Raw genomic sequence first — 17,140 nt, forward strand, 5'->3', positions numbered from 1 at the left:
AACATATCAAGTTTTAAAGGTTATTAATATTCTGACCTGCTGGAAAAGCTGCGCGTTGCTCATCGCTCCTCCGGAACCGAACATGGCGGCCAAACGGATCGATAAATCTGATGATTTATGATCAAATAAAACCTGATAGTCTCACGTGAAGTTGTTGACAGCGGCTAAAGCTCACAAGTTAACAGAAAAAACATAAAAACAAGGAGAAAACTTGTTGTGGAATACTGCTTCCTGTTTACTTTTTGTCTTCTTCTTCGCTTTGACTGACACACAGAGTCTCACCAGCGCCACCTTCCGCAGCGACAAGCTCCAACTTCTTTAATAAAAAGTAGATAAAGTCAAGAGATTTGACCTCCACTCAGTCTCATAATTTTTATTCTCTTCTGTGTCTCTTATTAACATTTTTATTAATATTGATTTTGTATTTTGTTCTGGAATCTGTCTGCTTTTTGTGTCGTTGATTTAGCTGCTGCATATATAATATATTCATAATCCAGTTACTTTTTTTGTCAACAAAGTTATTCATATATATATAAACACAGACAATGTGCTCAGTGAATGTCTCAGACAACAGGGAACGGAGGTTGAGGTGCCAGAGATACCATCATGGGAGGACAAGCCCCTACATGGGATGTACCACCAGCAAATAACCCAAGTGGCTGATATCAGTAAATCCTACCAATGGCTGGAAAAAGCTGGTCTCAAGGACAGCACAGAGGCCCTCATCCTGGCCGCCCAGGAACAGGCCCTAAATACCAGAGCAATAGAGGCCCAGATCTACCACACCAGACAAGACCCAAGGTGTAGGTTGTGCAAGGAGGCCCCTGAGACAGTCCAGCACATCACAGCAGGGTGCAAGATACTGCAGGACCCTCAAGCTCCCAGGACCCGAGTTCAGAGGATAATAGCCACCCGATTGGATAACGTGAGTTCTGCGTCACGACAGCGTGCTCTCTGGTTGGCTGTATTGAATTGGCGGGGGGAGAATCTCTGCTTCAAACATGAAAACATCAAATCTCTTTCAGGAAGTTTCTTTGAGGAGGCAGCTGCTAATTTGTCGTTTAGAAGTTAAAGATACGATAAAGTAGATTTTAATTTGTATGAAAACAAGAACATGGAGGGCTGTAAGGATGACGGGGAAGTGTCGGAAGTTTCTGACAGGCTGGAGAAGTAAGTGAAGCGACTCTAACGGCTGTTTATATTATCGGCCGAGTTAGCATCGCAGCTAGCTGGTGTTTCCATGGTTTATAATGAAGGAGCTAGTTAGCGGCTAACTGATGCTAGCGACAGACCGAAGACAACGTGAGAAGAAGCCTGATTATTAAAATACATACTTTGTGTTGTACATACCATTTTCTCCTGGAACAATAACGTTTTAATTTGTCTGCAATGATGAATTAATGTGTAATATTTCTCCATATGAGTCACATCCTGTGCTGAAGGGCAGAATTATGCTATATATATATAAATAAAGTTTTGGTGCCTTGATGTAAATGATTACATTCTTATTGTTGTTGTTTTTAAACATTTCCTAATGATTATTTTAAAGAAGCTTTTATAGCTAATGCTCACCTGAAGAGGAGTCTGTTTCAGGCAGGTTATAAACACATTTAAAGTCATAAAACAACATTTCTGTATTGCAGTCATTAAATGTGACTTTAAATCCACAGCTAGTGAGTCTGAATCGACGAAGGTTGGAGGAGAAACTGACCATAAAGAAATAAAATGAGCAGCAAGCCGCTGCTGATTTGTTAAAGATACGATAAAGTAGATTTTAATTTGCATTAAATCAAAACAGGAGAAATATTTGATGAATCTTTGAGCTGTTTGGTTTGCGGTTGGGTCTGGATGTATCCTCTGGTTCTGGTTCTGACCCAGACTCTGTTTTTGCAGATCTTTGTGTATGGAAGACAAGATGGCCGCATACAGCAGGTAATGAAATGTTAAAAGTTTTACATTGAATTTTTTGATTGATTGTCTGCTATAAACAAAATAACAATCGAACATTCTCCAACTTTTTCAATTTGTTTCTGCAATTTTTCTAATATTCTGAACGCTTGAGAATATTAGCTCAGATAGGATTCATATCTGAACCATTTCACTGGTTTTATTTCACCACTCTTAGCAAGTGTAGATTCATTCAGGCACAATCTGTGCGTCTTTGTATATTTTAATCTGTTTGTTAACATTCCAGTAGAAACACTTTTATGGCAATTTATCCAGAATCGGTTTAAAGAGCACCGGTCCAGTTCTACCTGAATTTAACAGATAAAACAGATGAATGATTTTTGTAAATCAAAACACTGTTGGATAGAAAGATTATGTTGCAACAAATGCAAACTAAACACTCAAGATAGTTAAACAGAATTACCCAAAATAAAATATTTATTTTACCACCTATTACAAGGCAGTAAATTCACTTTAAAATAAAACCTTTTACATTTTCATCCAGTTTGAATAAGTTGTGACTGAAAGGCCTTAGGTTAATTAAAACCTTTTGTTTAATGGAGCTCAAATTGGAGTCATGAATAAATTAAAACTGTTTTAAGGCCGAAGCAGCAAGAAGCAACTTTTTCTATAGAACTTTGTTCAGATGAACCGACGAGTTTATCTATTTACTGTGGAAACACATGAACTCTTCATTGTTTATATAAATGACACCATTATCTCAACATTAACCAACATTGTCACATGTTTTTCTGATGTGATTCAGTGCTGGGCTCAGTTTGACCTTTAACCTCACAGGAAGTGGAAGGAAACAGAAACTCTGAAACAGCTGGTGGACTGTTTACCTGTGCTGGCTGTTCGCTCGCCTGTTGATGTGATTATTGAGACCGTTGGGCTTCGATGCATCAACCCATGTTGTTTAGAAGACAGATGGTGTTCAGGCCGTCAGTCTGCAGAAACATGAAGTTACTGGTGGTTTACTGATGGTGTCAGTGTGACAAACTCTGAAAATCTTCAAGACAAATGATCTGCCTCCAGGTTTTGTTAAACTGTTTTACATGTAGCGCTGTGCTAAGCTAGGTTTGTAGTTGATGTATTGAACTGTGGGGGACGCACCATTCATGCTGTCCCTGTCCTGCCTCCTGTCACCGCGAGGTGGTGAACACCTAAACACTTCAGTAACTTGCACAGAGTGTGCATGCCGCCGTTCATTGAACGGGATTATTTAGAGCGTGTTCTTGCACAGCAGGGTCACCTGTAGCAGTATTTATATGAACCTTGTGTGAAGACTCACTGATACGCCTGCTATAAAACCCACAACGCTCGATCAGCTCACACATTCAACTAATTAGTTACATTTCCCTTTGGGATCAATGAGTCTTTATATTTATTTTTAAAATTTACACTCTCAATGCAAAGTTTTAGATTATAACTTGGTGTGGAGTGCTTCAGGCTCTTCATGGACTTCTTTCAACTTCTTTTCGTTAACAAAGATCATACAAAACTCTGAAATCAAATTCAAATCATTCAAGGGATCATGACAGCTCTAGTTCTTTGTGTTTCAGGTTGATTTCAGATGGAAAAGCTGTTGCCAAACAAGGAGACATTCATCGAGCGCTGAAGCTGTTCAAACAGGCCTTCACCATTCACCAAACTCCCAAACTGGAGAGCAGAATAAAGAAGATCCAAGAACTCCTGGCTGAGAATGACGTGGAGGATGAAGACGACGAGTTTGTCAATGTGAACAACAGCGGCTTAATGCTGTTTAAAGAACTGCATGACAAGCTGTACGACTATCAGAGAGACGGAGTTTCCTTCCTGTACGGCCTCTACAGGGACGGCCGAAAAGGAGGAGTTCTGGCGGACGACATGGGACTCGGGAAGACCATCCAGATCATCTCCTTCCTCTCTGGCATGTACGACAATGACCTGGTAAAACACACTCTTCTGGTCATGCCAACCTCTCTCATCACAAACTGGGTCAAGGAGTTCAGCAAATGGACTCCAGGAATGAGGGTGAAAGACTTCCACGGTGCCAGTAAAGCAGAGAGGACCAGGAGTTTGGAGAAAGTTCAGAGGCGAGGAGGAGTGATCATCACCACCTACACCATGCTGATGAACAACTGGCAGCAGCTGGCCTCATTTCAGGGAAAGGAGTTCTGCTGGGACTACATGATCCTGGATGAAGCACACAAGATTAAAAACTCTTCCACCAAAACAGCCAAAAGTGCCTACGCCGTTCCCTCCAAGAACAGGATTCTCCTGACGGGAACTCCGGTCCAGAACAACCTCAGGGAAATGTGGACCCTCTTTGACTTTGCCTGTCAGGGAACTCTCCTGGGAACAGCCAAGACTTTCAAAACAGAGTATGAGAACCCCATCACCCGCGCCCGGGAGAAGGATGCTACTCCTGGAGAAAAAGCTCTTGGCTCCAGGATGTCCGAGAACCTCATGACTCTGATCAAGCCCTACTTCCTTCGAAGAACAAAATCAGAAGTACAGAAGACGAAGACTGGTGGAAAAGAGGCAAACTCAGAACCCGATGACCACCAACACCCTCAAGATCAGCCAACCTCTGGAGCAGTCATGCCCAAACTCACCCGAAAGAATGACCTGATCGTCTGGACTTACCTGAGTGCCGTTCAGGAGGACATTTACAGACAGTTCATCAGTTTGGACCACATCAAGGAGCTGCTGATGACCACTAGATCACCTCTGGCTGAATTAAACATCCTGAAGAAGTTGTGTGACCATCCAAGACTGTTGTCTGCCAATGCTATTGCACAGTTAGGCCTGGATCACAATCCTAATGGTGAAAACAACGAGACTGATGTTAAGAGCATCGCAAACGTTTCAGATGAAACGTTAATATCGGAATCTGGAAAGCTTGTCTTTCTGTTGGCTCTTCTGGAGCGTCTGCGAGAGGAAGGCCACCGAACACTGGTCTTTGCTCACTACAGGACGGTCCTCGACATCCTCCAACGGATCCTTGGCAACAGAGGCTTCAAACTGCTGAGACTGGACGGAACCATCACCCAGATCACAGAACGAGAAAAACTGATCTCTCGGTTTCAAACGGACAAACGTTACTCTGTGTTTCTCCTCACCACTCAGGTTGGAGGAGTGGGCATCACCCTGACAGCAGCAAACAGGGTAGTCATCTACGATCCCAGCTGGAACCCTGCCACGGACGCTCAGGCTGTCGACAGAGCGTACCGCATCGGCCAGACAGAAAACGTAGTGATCTACAGACTGATAACCTGTGGAACGGTGGAGGAGAAGATCTACAGACGGCAGGTTTTCAAAGATTCCCTGATCAGGCAGAACACCGGAGATACAAAGAACCCATTCAGGTACTTTAGCAGACAAGAACTGAAGGAGCTCTTCACCCTGGAGGACCCAAGGTCTTCAAGGACCCAACTTCAGCTGCAGGATCTGCACTCCAGAGAACGACGGACTGACCCAGCTCTAGATGAGCACATTGCTCAACTCCATGCTATGCACATGTTTGGGATTTCAGACCACGACCTCATGTTTTCTCTTGATGTGAACCATGATGAGGACCCTGAAGACCAGGAGGCATGTCACTACATCGAAGGGCGTGTCCAGAAGGCCCAGGACCGCATGAAGGCGGAGTCTGAGCTGCAGGTGGGTCAAAGAGCAAATCATGTCTTCGTGCAATCACAGATGAAGGCTTTTAGGAGTCTGACAGCTCAAATCTACAATAATGTAGATAGTCTAGTGGGATCGGCAACCCGCAGCTCCGGAGCCGCATGCGGCTCTATAGCACCGCCCTAGTGGGTCTTTGGAGCTTCATCAAAAATGTTTGAAAATGGGAAAAGATATGGGTGGGAAATATATTTTTTGTTTTAGGAGGTCAAACGTAAAACACCATCGTACAACAGAAGAGTCATGTGGTGCATCATTCCTTCCAGGACGCACTGCAGGGAAAATAAACATTTAATCATGAATACTAATTATATATACACTTAGTCATTGATAACACACTGATATAATCACCTATACCTGTTTGGTATGAGCTTTATGTCAGGCTTTTACCAAACAGATCTGTTCTTCGTGTTTTGGGTCCAGCATGGCTCTTTGAACATGTTGGGTTGCTGACCTCTGGTCAGATCTAGGAGACGCCTCCAGATGTTCTGCTCAGGTTCCACCAAAGCTTTTCATCACCATAATGTCAGACATTAAATTCATTCTTCTTTCTCCAAACCATCTGTTGTAGATTAGCTGCTGTATTTGGGATCATTGTTCTGTTGCCCTACTGCCCACAGGGTGACCCGGTTTGGACCAATCAATCTATGATCCACTCTGAATCTAGTGATTTCAGAGATACCTGGCCTTGGCTCTCACTCCATAAATAGGACCCAGTTGGGGAGCTTGCCCCAAGGGGATATCATACTGACCCTCCAGTGACCCCCGACTCCCTGAATGCAACAGCACAGTTCAGTAGAGAAGTTTCCCCATCCCACCTCATAGCCCAGTGCAAATACGGTGGGATGGAGAGATCAGAGGGGCTGGTTTGGTCCACATGCTCCGGTGCCTGTACTGGGGGGATGACCTGGGTATGTCTTGAGGTGACCTAACCTGCAGTGGAAGCGCTGTTAGTGCAGCTGCTGAAGCTGTGCCAGGAGTGTGCCTGCTCAGCCCCCGATGGATCCCCATCGGGAGCTGAGCAGGCCTGATGCTCAGAGGATAACTGATGACTGCCCGTCTGAGCTCTGGCAGTCATCTTGGGGACTCATCGGGGGTCTCCCTTGGCTATACGGTGTCAGGGGGCGGGGTGCGGGGCTTTACCTGCATGGAGAGTCACCCTGTGGCTCTTTGGCCAGGAAGCAGCTTTCTGAAGTCAGATCCACCAGATCTTTGCTGCTCTTGGTTCTGGAGGTTCTGGAGGCCTGAAACACAGAAACATGTTGAAAACTTACTGACAAGCTTTTCAGGTTCTGTTGTGCCAAAACAAATCCCTCAGCATCAATCCTCCACTACTGTGCCTCATGGCTAATGAGAGGTCCAGCATTTCTAAGGCAGCCATCTTGTTTCTAGAGAGAAGTGTCTTTAAGCTGAGGCATGTAGAGATGGAGCTCTGGGGTTTCTGGTCATGTCTTCGTGTTGTGACCTGTGACCCCGGGCTGAGCGTGTTTCTGTTCCTGCAGATGCAGCTGGTGGAGAGCATGGCGTCCAGCACAGAACCAGCCTGGCTGAGACAGCCGCCGGACAACAGACACCAAGAGAAGAAACCAAGGAACCCAATGCCAGGAGTTCCTCCTCCACTTCCTGACCCCGACGTGTCACCGGAGGCGGTGCATATGGACCGGTCCGGTTCCGGAGGAAAGCAACACCACCAGGAGTCCAGCGATGAAGTCATTGATCTGTCTGGAGATCCTTCTGCAGAACCAATAGACGGCTCTTCTGGACCGGACGCCAGTCTGATTGAGATCACAGAAGACGAGAAGCCCGACGGGCCGACCAGAACCTCTGAGCCCGGCCAGCAGAACCACAGCGACTCGGACCTTCAGCAGTACGACGCCTCTGGTCTGAGTGCCGGCCTCGAGTCTTCTCACGGAAACTTCAACCTGGAGCTGGAGGACAGCGACGAAGACGAAGGTCCGGACGCTGCCGACACCGAGGAAGAGGAGCAGCAGCTTCTGACTGAGCTTCAGCTCAACGGCAGCTTCAGCGTCCACAAGTCCCTGACGGAGAGTCTCTGCAGACGGACCGGCGTCTCGGGTCTGGACCAGTCTGCCAACGAGTCCATCGTGGGCACCAAGAGGAAGAAGAGGGCAGCAGTGATTTATGACAGTGATGAAGAGGAGCAGCAGCTCATCGGCTCCTTCCAGGCGCTCGGATCGTCCACGCCCAAAATGTCTCCACCCAGGTCCAGACGGAGCGTCGCAGGAAACGCGTCCGTGGTCTCCGATCGCTCCCGGCTGCGGGCCGTCGTCCAGGACTTAGAGGAGGATGAGAGCGATGAAGAGGACGGTGAAGAGGAAGAGGGGATGCTGGGGATGAACTCTGAGCAGGAAGTGACGGCTGGAGAGACTCTGCTTACGGAGGATGATGATGATGATGACAGGATGGAGGATGATGAAGCGGCGTCGGAGCGGCCCTCTGCGGCGGCCGGCGACAGCATGGCGGGTTCTGCTCCAGACCAGCCGGAGGAGGAGCGGGGTTGCCATGGTAACGCAGCATCACGCCTGAGCCTGGAGGAGTCCAGCGTGGATCCGGATCCGGAGTCCAGCGTGGATCCGGATCCGGAGTCCAGCGTGGATCCGGAGTCCAGCGCGGATCCGGATCCAGAGTCCAGCGTGGATCCGGAGTCCAGCGTGGATCCGGAGTCCAGCGCGGATCCGGATCCGGAGTCCTGCGTGGATCCGGATCCGGAGTCCAGCGTGGAGCCGGAGCCGGAGTCCAGCGTGGATCCGGATCCGGAGTCCAGCGTGGATCCGGATCCGGAGTCCAGCGCGGATCCGGATCCGGAGTCCAGCGTGGAGCCGGATCCGGAGTCCAGCGTGGATCCGGATCCGGAGTCCAGCGTGGATCCGGATCCAGAGTCCAGCGTGGATCCGGAGTCCAGCGTGGATCCGGAGTCCAGCGTGGATCCGGATCCGGAGTCCTGCGTGGAGCCGGAGCCGGAGCTGGCATCCGGCGAGCAGATGGACCTCTGCGCCGCCTCTGGCGCCGACCCGGACTGCTACGAGTCTCTGGTCCGCAGCGGGAAGGAGAGGATCAGCCAGAACCGACCCAACGACGCGCTGGACTTCTTCCTCAGAGCCATCGACCTCCGACCCGGTGACCCCGAGGTCCAGCTCATCACCATCCAGCTGTACCGGCAGCTCAGCCACAGGCGGTAGAAGCAGAACCGCCCGGCGACCCGAACCGGCAGGAAGCCAGCCGGTTCGGGTCGACGGACTGATCGGCCTCAGGCTCCAGATGTCGGATGTTTCTCTGGACGTTTTGCTCCGTCATCAGGAGAATCTCTGCAGCCTCAAATCGTTTCTACCAACAGAAAACAGTTTTACGCTTTAATGTCAAAATAATGAAATAAAGTTGTGACTAAACAAAATGCGTAATATTTTCTTCAGTTTCTGTCAATGACGGTTCAGTTTTTGGATTTGCTGATCTCTAAATGTTAACCTTTGTGACGATTACCGATCATTTCCCAGATGATGCTGATCAGATCTGGATTCACTGCATCCATTCCAGACGGGTTGGACTTCAGGATTAATGTCTGGATATAAATGTATAATTATTGAACTAACCGGGTCGGGTCCGTTTTACTACAGGAAGACATTCAGTTTCTCCATGTGGATCCAAACCCGGTTCTGATCCAAATAAAACCAAACAACAAAATAAGTGGAAGAAATGCAAACTGACCGAATCCATCAAATATTCAGCGCAATATCAATGACATAAAACATTCAGATCATTCAGGACCAGAAGCTGGTGGTTCCGTTTGTCTAGCAGCAGGTACCGGTACCGGTCCAAATCATACGGAATGAAACTCAGCTGCTGAGGTTTTTAAAGAAATGATCAGACATTGATTACAGATATTGGCAGCATGAGCTGATGGTGTTTTGATGTTCATCATGTTGCGTCAAACCAAAGTTTGGAAGTTTTTAAGTTCATCACGAAGCTCTGCGCTCGTCTGTCTTCAGGTTATTATAATAACTATTAAACTGTCATGATTGATCCATCTGACAGATTTAAACTTTAACTCCCAGTTTATTCAGACTCTGCAGGTCTGAAGGGCTTTGACTAGGCCGTAACAACTTAGAAATTAGCTCTGATGTAAACCATCCCATAATATTTCTGACTGGGTTTCCTCCAGAACTTTAGCTCTGTCCATCTGACCTCCAGTTTTCAGGTTGTATTATTAAATTTAATGGTTTAATTATTTGTCTTCTTGTTTGAAATTTAAAACATAAAATTAGATCATGGATCTTAAATGGAAACTTCTTATAAATAGACGTTAAAAGTTCTGCCCAGCTTCCCTCTTCCTGGTGAATTAAAGGCTCCCCACAGCATGATGCTGCCACCACCATATTTCACCGTGGGTTTTCCACCTGCATGTGACAGCCCAGGTAAAGTTACATCAAATCCCAGCCAATCAGAGCCCAGCATCTCTTCTCTTCCACAGGGTTGTTTGAATTTTCTCCCAGCGCGTCTCAAAGGGGCGGAGCTCCACTGCAGGAAGCGCTCGCTTTGCTTTACAGCGCCTAGATTTCTGCTCAGTTTGTTCACGATAGAAAAAAGAACCAATGACTTCTGGTTCAATGTGAGTCCCTTCAAAATAAAAGCTATCTATTTCGTGAAACACGAAAAATAAATAAGAAAAAATAAATAAATGACATCAGCATCTTTAAAGTTTCGCATTTATTTTGTAAGAAGCATAATAAGTTTTGTGTTCTGTGATGTGTTAAATTATTTAACATGAAAATGAAAACAAACTTTTGACTCCGGTTTATTATGTGCAATGTTTTTGAAATAAATAAATAATAGTAACAAAACAACTACAGGATCATCCGAGCTGCTGCTGCTGCGGATGAAAATACAATAATATATCAAAATTACTTCTCTACACTTTTCATGTAAAACTAAAGTAATAACTGAATCTTCTAGGTTTTATTTTTTATTTCACTGAATTGTTTGACAAATGGGATCTGTTCTGGTTATTCATTTCTAAAACAAACTGGATCCTGTTGTCATTTGTTGTGAATCAGTCCAACGTTTAGAAACTGGACCGAAACTATTATGATGCATACGGTGCTCTTATTCTGAAGGGCCTGGCCGGAAACAGCGTTCTTCCCGTTACTTTCGTCCCAGAGGCTCCAAGGAGAGAAAGACCCGCTGCTGGCGGAGAGGAAGGACTTCAGCCCAACAGGACCGGAACCAGCCCCAAACCCACCGAGAACTGGACCGAACGGAACCCGAACAAAATCGAGAGCCGGTTCTGTTCGGGACTTTGGGTCAGAGCTGCTGCTATCTTCAGCGGGACCGCAGAGGAATGGGTCGGCCCAGGAAGAAACCGTCCTGTTCGGAGTGAACCCGACCCAGGGAGGAAGAGGAGCGGGGAGGAGGAAGAGTCGGTTCCGACCAGGAGGACAAGATGAAGATGGGAGGAAGAGGAGGAGCGGCGCTGCTGGAGCTCTGCGCGGTTCTGCTCCTGCTGACCGGAAGCTGTCACTGCGGAGGTGAGGACGGGGCGGGTCAGACCCGAACCGGGTCGAGAGGTTCTGGTCCTGACTCGGTGTTTCCAGCCCGCTGCTCTTCGTGACCCCACCTCTGGTTGCCATGGTTTCAAAGCTCCTGGTTATGGTCACGTGACGTGAAGTTCTGCTTTATCCGCCATGTTGGCTTAAAAGTCCGAACTGAGCATGCTCAGTAGGCGGTGGCATTTATCGTATCATTATCTTTTATCGATATAAAACTTTAATTTATCGTTGTCACATTGAAATCCAAATAATTACGTGTAAAGGCCTTAAAGTTCCCGATAAACAAATGTTTTCTCCATTTGTTCGATGAAAACACTACGAATAAATACGAAAATGTGGTTAAATATGGTAAAAATGTGAAAATATTTTTTATGCAACTGGAGATGTTTCTCATCATCAGTATTTGTATCACTGTGACACGCCGCTACCCCGCTCGCTGGAACACAAGCAACAAATAGTTGTTATCGATATCACAATATCACCACAAACTGGTGATCAAACCGAGTCCATGTCGCTCAACGCTGATGCTCAGCAGAGCAAGGATCACAGAGACCTGGTCCCTCCAGAGGTCATAGGTCAGGACTCTCTCCTAATTGGACCTGCAGGGACAATACTGACTGCTCAAGAGTGCTCCATGAACCTTCAGAGGAAAAACATGTACTGTCCCTTTAAGGCCGTATTGTCGGTCTGTGTGTGTGTTGTTCTAGAACGCTGTGATAAGCTGCTTAACGCTGCAGTGCTGACAGGAAGTAAAACCCTGCTGTGTGTGTGTGTGTGTGTGTGTGTGTGTGTGTGTGTGTGTGTGTGTGTGTGTGTGTGTGTGTGTGTGGATAACATGGGAACTGATCATTTTAGTTAAATCCTGAATAAATCTGGATTTGACCTTTTTTGTTCATAGAAAAACACAAACATGAATCTGAGTCCAAGACGACATTTCCAGGAACACACCCATTGAACACACACACACACACACACACACACACACACACACACACACACACACACACACACACACACACACACACACACACACACACACACACTCAGAGTGGATGTCTTTCTCTGACTCATGACTCACTTCCTGGGTTTTTTTCCTCCTCGGTTCTGTTTGGACTCGTCGTGTTTTAAATGTTGTATTCAGCGGATCAGAACCGACCCAATCAGAACCTCTCTCTCTGAGCTTCTCCTTTAAGAACCAATAAGATGTGTTCTGGAAGCTGATTAGCTGTAGCAGACCTCGGCTGCAGTTCTGCTGCTTCACTTCTTGGAGGTCCCACCAGAACATTCCAGACTTTGACTGCACCGTCCTGCTGTAGCTGATTCTGTTGCTGACTCATTTGGACTGAGCCAGATTATGGAGCCGCTGGTCCATTTGGATCAGAACCAGCTCAGCATTATCCCTGGATCCTGTCTTTGTTTGGGTCACAGTTCTGACGTGAAGGTTCTGACCTGCTGCTAACTAAACTGAGTTTAGTTAGCAGCAGCTAACGATTGCTAACGGCAGCTAACAGCGCCTAGCAGCTGCTAACAGCGCCTAGCAGCTGCTAACGATTGCTAACGGCAGCTAACAGCGCCTAGCAGCTGCTAACGATGGCTAATGGCAGCTAACAGCGCCTAGCAGCAGCTAACGATGACTAACGGCAGCTAACAGCGCCTAGCAGCAGCTAACGATGACTAACGGCAGCTAACAGCGCCTAGCAGCAGCTAACGATGACTAATGGCAGCTATCAGCGCCTAGCAGCTGCTAACAATGACTAACGGCAGCTAACAGCGCCTAGCAGCAACTAACGATGACTAACGGCAGCTAACAGCGCCTAGCAGCAGCTAACGATGACTAACGGCAGCTATCAGCGCCTAGCAGCAGCTAACGATTGCTAACGGCAGCTAACAGCGCCTAGCAGCTGCTAACGATGACTAACGGCAGCTAACAGCGCCTAGCAGCAGCTAACGATGACTAACGGCAGCTATCAGCGCCTAGCAGCAGCTAACGATGACTAACGACAGCTAACAGCGCCTAGCAGCTGCTAACGATGACTAACGGCAGCTAACAGCGCCTAGCAGCAGCTAACGATGACTAACGGCAGCTAACAACAATAGCAGCAGCTAACGATGGCTAACGGCAGCTATCAGCGCCTAGCAGCTGCTAACAATGACTAACGGCAGCTAACAGCGCCTAGCAGCAACTAACGATGACTAACGGCAGCTAACAGCGCCTAGCAGCAGCTAACGATGACTAATGGCAGCTATCAGCGCCTAGCAGCAACTAACGATGACTAACGGCAGCTAACAGCGCCTAGCAGCAGCTAACGATGACTAATGGCAGCTATCAGCGCCTAGCAGCAGCTAACGATGACTAACGGCAGCTATCAGCGCCTAGCAGCAGCTAACGATGACTAACGGCAGCTATCAGCGCCTAGCAGCAGCTAACGATGACTAACGGCAGCTAACAGCGCCTAGCAGCTGCTAACGATGACTAACGGCAGCTAACAGCGCCTACAGCAGCTAACGATGACTAACGGCAGCTATCAGCGCCTAGCAGCAGCTAACGATGACTAACGACAGCTAACAGCGCCTAGCAGCTGCTAACGATGACTAACGGCAGCTAACAGCGCCTAGCAGCAGCTAACGATGACTAACGACAGCTAACAGAGCCTAGCAGCTGCTAACGATGACTAACAGCAGCTAACAGCGCCTAGCAGCAGCTAACGATGACTAACGGCAGCTAACAACGATAGCAGCAGCTAACAATGGCTAACGGCAGCTATCAGCGCCTAGCAGCAGCTAACGATGACTAACGACAGCTAACAGCGCCTAGCAGCTGCTAACGATGACTATCGGCAGCTAACAGCGCCTAGCAGCAGCTAACGATGACTAACGGCAGCTAACAACGATAGCAGCAGCTAACAATGGCTAACGCAGCTATCAGCGCCTAGCAGCTGCTAACAATGACTAACGCAGCTAACAGCGCCTAGCAGCAACTAACGATGACTAACGGCAGCTAACAGCGCCTAGCAGCAGCTAACGATGACTAACGTCAGCTAACAGCGCCTAGCAGCAGCTAACGATGACTAACGGCAGCTAACAACGATAGCAGCAGCTAACAATGGCTAACGGCAGCTATCAGCGCCTAGCAGCTGCTAACAATGACTAACGCAGCTAACAGCGCCTAGCAGCAACTAACGATGACTAACGGCAGCTAACAGCGCCTAGCAGCAGCTAACGATGACTAATGGCAGCTATCAGCGCCTAGCAGCAGCTAACGATGACTAACGGCAGCGATCAGCGCCTAGCAGCAGCTAACGATGACTAACGCAGCTAACAGCGCCTAGCAGCTGCTAACGACTAACGGCAGCTAACAGCGCCTAGCAGCAGCTAACGATGACTAACGGCAGCTAACAGCGATAGCAGCAGCTAACGATGGCTAACGGCAGCTATCAGCGCCTAGCAGCTGCTAACAATGACTAACGCAGCTAACAGCGCCTAGCAGCAACTAACGATGACTAACGGCAGCTAAAGCGCCTAGCAGCAGCTAACGATGACTAACGGCAGCTAACAGCGCCTAGCAGCAGCTAACGATGACTAACGGCAGCTAACAACGATAGCAGCAGCTAACAATGGCTAACGGCAGCTATCAGCGCCTAGCAGCTGCTAACAATGACTAACGCAGCTAACAGCGCCTAGCAGCAACTAACGATGACTAACGGCAGCTAACAGCGCCTAGCAGCAGCTAACGATGACTAATGGCCTATCAGCGCCTAGCAGCAGCTACGATGACTAACGGCAGCGATCAGCGCCTAGCAGCAGCTAACGACTAACGGCAGCTAACAGCGCCTAGCAGCTGCTAACGATGACTAACGGCAGCTAACAGCGCCTAGCAGCAGCTAACGATGACTAACGGCAGCTAACAGCGATAGCAGCAGCTAAACGATGGCTAACGGCAGCTATCAGCGCCTAGCAGCTGCTAACAATGACTAACGGCAGCTAACAGCGCCTAGCGGCAGCTAACAGCGCCTAGCAGCAGCTAACGATGACTAACGGCAGCTATCAGCGCCTAGCAGCTGCTAACGATGACTAACGGCAGCTAACAGCGCCTAGCAGCAGCTAACGATGACTAACGGCAGCTAACAGCGCCTAGCAGCAGCTAACGATGACTAACGGCAGCTATCAGCGCCTAGCAGCAGCTAACGATGACTAACGGCAGCTAACAGCGCCTAGCAGCTGCTAACAATGACTAACGGCAGCTAACAGCGCCTAGCAGCAGCTAACGATGACTAACGGCAGCTATCACGCCTAGCAGCAGCTAACGATGACTAACGACAGCTAACAGCGCCTAGCAGCTGCTAACGATGACTAACGGCAGCTAACAGCGCCTAGCAGCAGCTAACGATGACTAACGGCAGCTAACAACGATAGCAGCAGCTAACAATGGCTAACGGCAGCTATCAGCGCCTAGCAGCAGCTAACGATGACTAACGACAGCTAACAGCGCCTAGCAGCTGCTAACGATGACTAACGGCAGCTAACAGCGCCTAGCAGCAGCTAACGATGACTAACGGCAGCTAACAACGATAGCAGCAGCTAACAATGGCTAACGGCAGCTATCAGCGCCTAGCAGCTGCTAACAATGACTAACGCAGCTAACAGCGCCTAGCAGCAACTAACGATGACTAACGGCAGCTAACAGCGCCTAGCAGCAGCTAACGATGACTAATGGCAGCTATCAGCACCTAGCAGCAGCTAACGATGACTAACGGCAGCGATCAGCGCCTAGCAGCAGCTAACGATGACTAACGGCAGCTAACAGCGCCTAGCAGCTGCTAACGATGACTAACGGCAGCTAACAGCGCCTAGCAGCAGCTAACGATGACTAACGGCAACTAACAGCGATAGCAGCAGCTAACGATGGCTAACGGCAGCTAACAGCGCCTAGCAGCAGCTAACGATGACTAACGGCAGCTAACAGCGCCTAGCAGCAACTAACGATGACTAACGGCAGCTAACAGCGCCTAGCAGCAGCTAACGATGACTAATGGCAGCTAACAGCGCCTAGCAGCTGCTAACGATGACTAACGGCAGCTAACAGCGCCTAGCAGCAGCTAACGATGACTAATGGTTTTATGAAGTGTTTAAAAAGTTCAAACATTAACAATTCAATATAAAATAACATTTTATTTTTAAAAACAATTTTGAGTCGAACTGAATCAAAAATAATTATCACATGAAAAAATTTCACTTTTATAAAAATCACAAACTTTGTTTAATTTTATTTCTTCCATTTGTCACAAGAATCACTGAAGATATGACTGAATTGATTCCTGAATGTGACCAGATTTCCAGGGCTGGATTTAAAAACCGATAAACGGTTTTATGCATTTCAGATTCAATTTGTTTCTGTGTATTTGGTCAAGTCCAATCATCAGGCAGTTGGGCAAAAGGAAAGTAAATGTTCACAGTAAAGTGGGATTCTGATGTAAGCTGATTCAGCTAACGCTAGCTAATGGTCTGGCGGTTAGCAGCAGGTTGGTGATATTGATAATAATAAGTTAATAAACTGAGCTGAACGTTTTCCTTCCTCAGACTCTCAGCAGACCGAGCATCTGGCCTCGTACCAGCTGACTGCTCCTTGGCCAATAGGAGGCCGGCTGAGGCGGGACGCTGACGGCAGGCCCCCCAATCAGGTATCAGTGTTTTCTACAGCATCACACACTCTGGTTCTGAAATGTGACACCGACTCTCAGAAGTGATTCAACACGTTTCCAGCTGACCCCTGGATCATCTCTCAGGTCTGTGTAAATAAAGTTAGACAGATTCAAAACTAAACTGTTCAGGACTGAACCAGAACCAGGACCAGAGGGTCGGTCTGTTTCTACTAGGACTGACGGACCTTTGAGGCTCATTGAGTTAGAAGACAGAGACCTGATGATGATGGTGGTGATTATGATGATGGTGATGGTGATGATGAT

General features: G+C 47.8%; 2 protein-coding genes across 2 annotated transcripts in view; both read left to right on the top strand.

Moving 5' to 3' along the window:
* Positions 1-968: 968 nt before the first annotated feature.
* On the top strand, positions 969-9,013 carry ercc6l (excision repair cross-complementation group 6-like). Its single transcript, XM_055039871.1, has 4 exons — positions 969-1,170; positions 1,894-1,932; positions 3,513-5,595; positions 7,119-9,013. Exons 1-4 carry the CDS (start codon positions 1,115-1,117, stop codon positions 8,814-8,816), a joined length of 3,876 nt encoding a protein of 1,291 aa, XP_054895846.1. The 5' UTR covers positions 969-1,114; the 3' UTR covers positions 8,817-9,013.
* Positions 9,014-10,772: 1,759 nt separating this feature from the next.
* The window catches only part of adam9 (ADAM metallopeptidase domain 9), a 20,574-nt gene continuing 14,206 nt past the window's right edge, over positions 10,773-17,140 (top strand). Inside the window, 2 exon segments of the mRNA XM_055039059.1 lie at positions 10,773-11,156; positions 16,755-16,855. Of these exon segments, the coding sequence (XP_054895034.1) occupies positions 11,072-11,156; positions 16,755-16,855 (186 nt within the window). The 5' untranslated portion in view covers positions 10,773-11,071.

The sequence above is a fragment of the Poeciliopsis prolifica genome, unplaced genomic scaffold (assembly GCF_027474105.1).
Source record: "Poeciliopsis prolifica strain line A6 unplaced genomic scaffold, Auburn_PproV2 SCAFFOLD014, whole genome shotgun sequence".
NCBI lineage: Eukaryota > Metazoa > Chordata > Actinopteri > Cyprinodontiformes > Poeciliidae > Poeciliopsis > Poeciliopsis prolifica.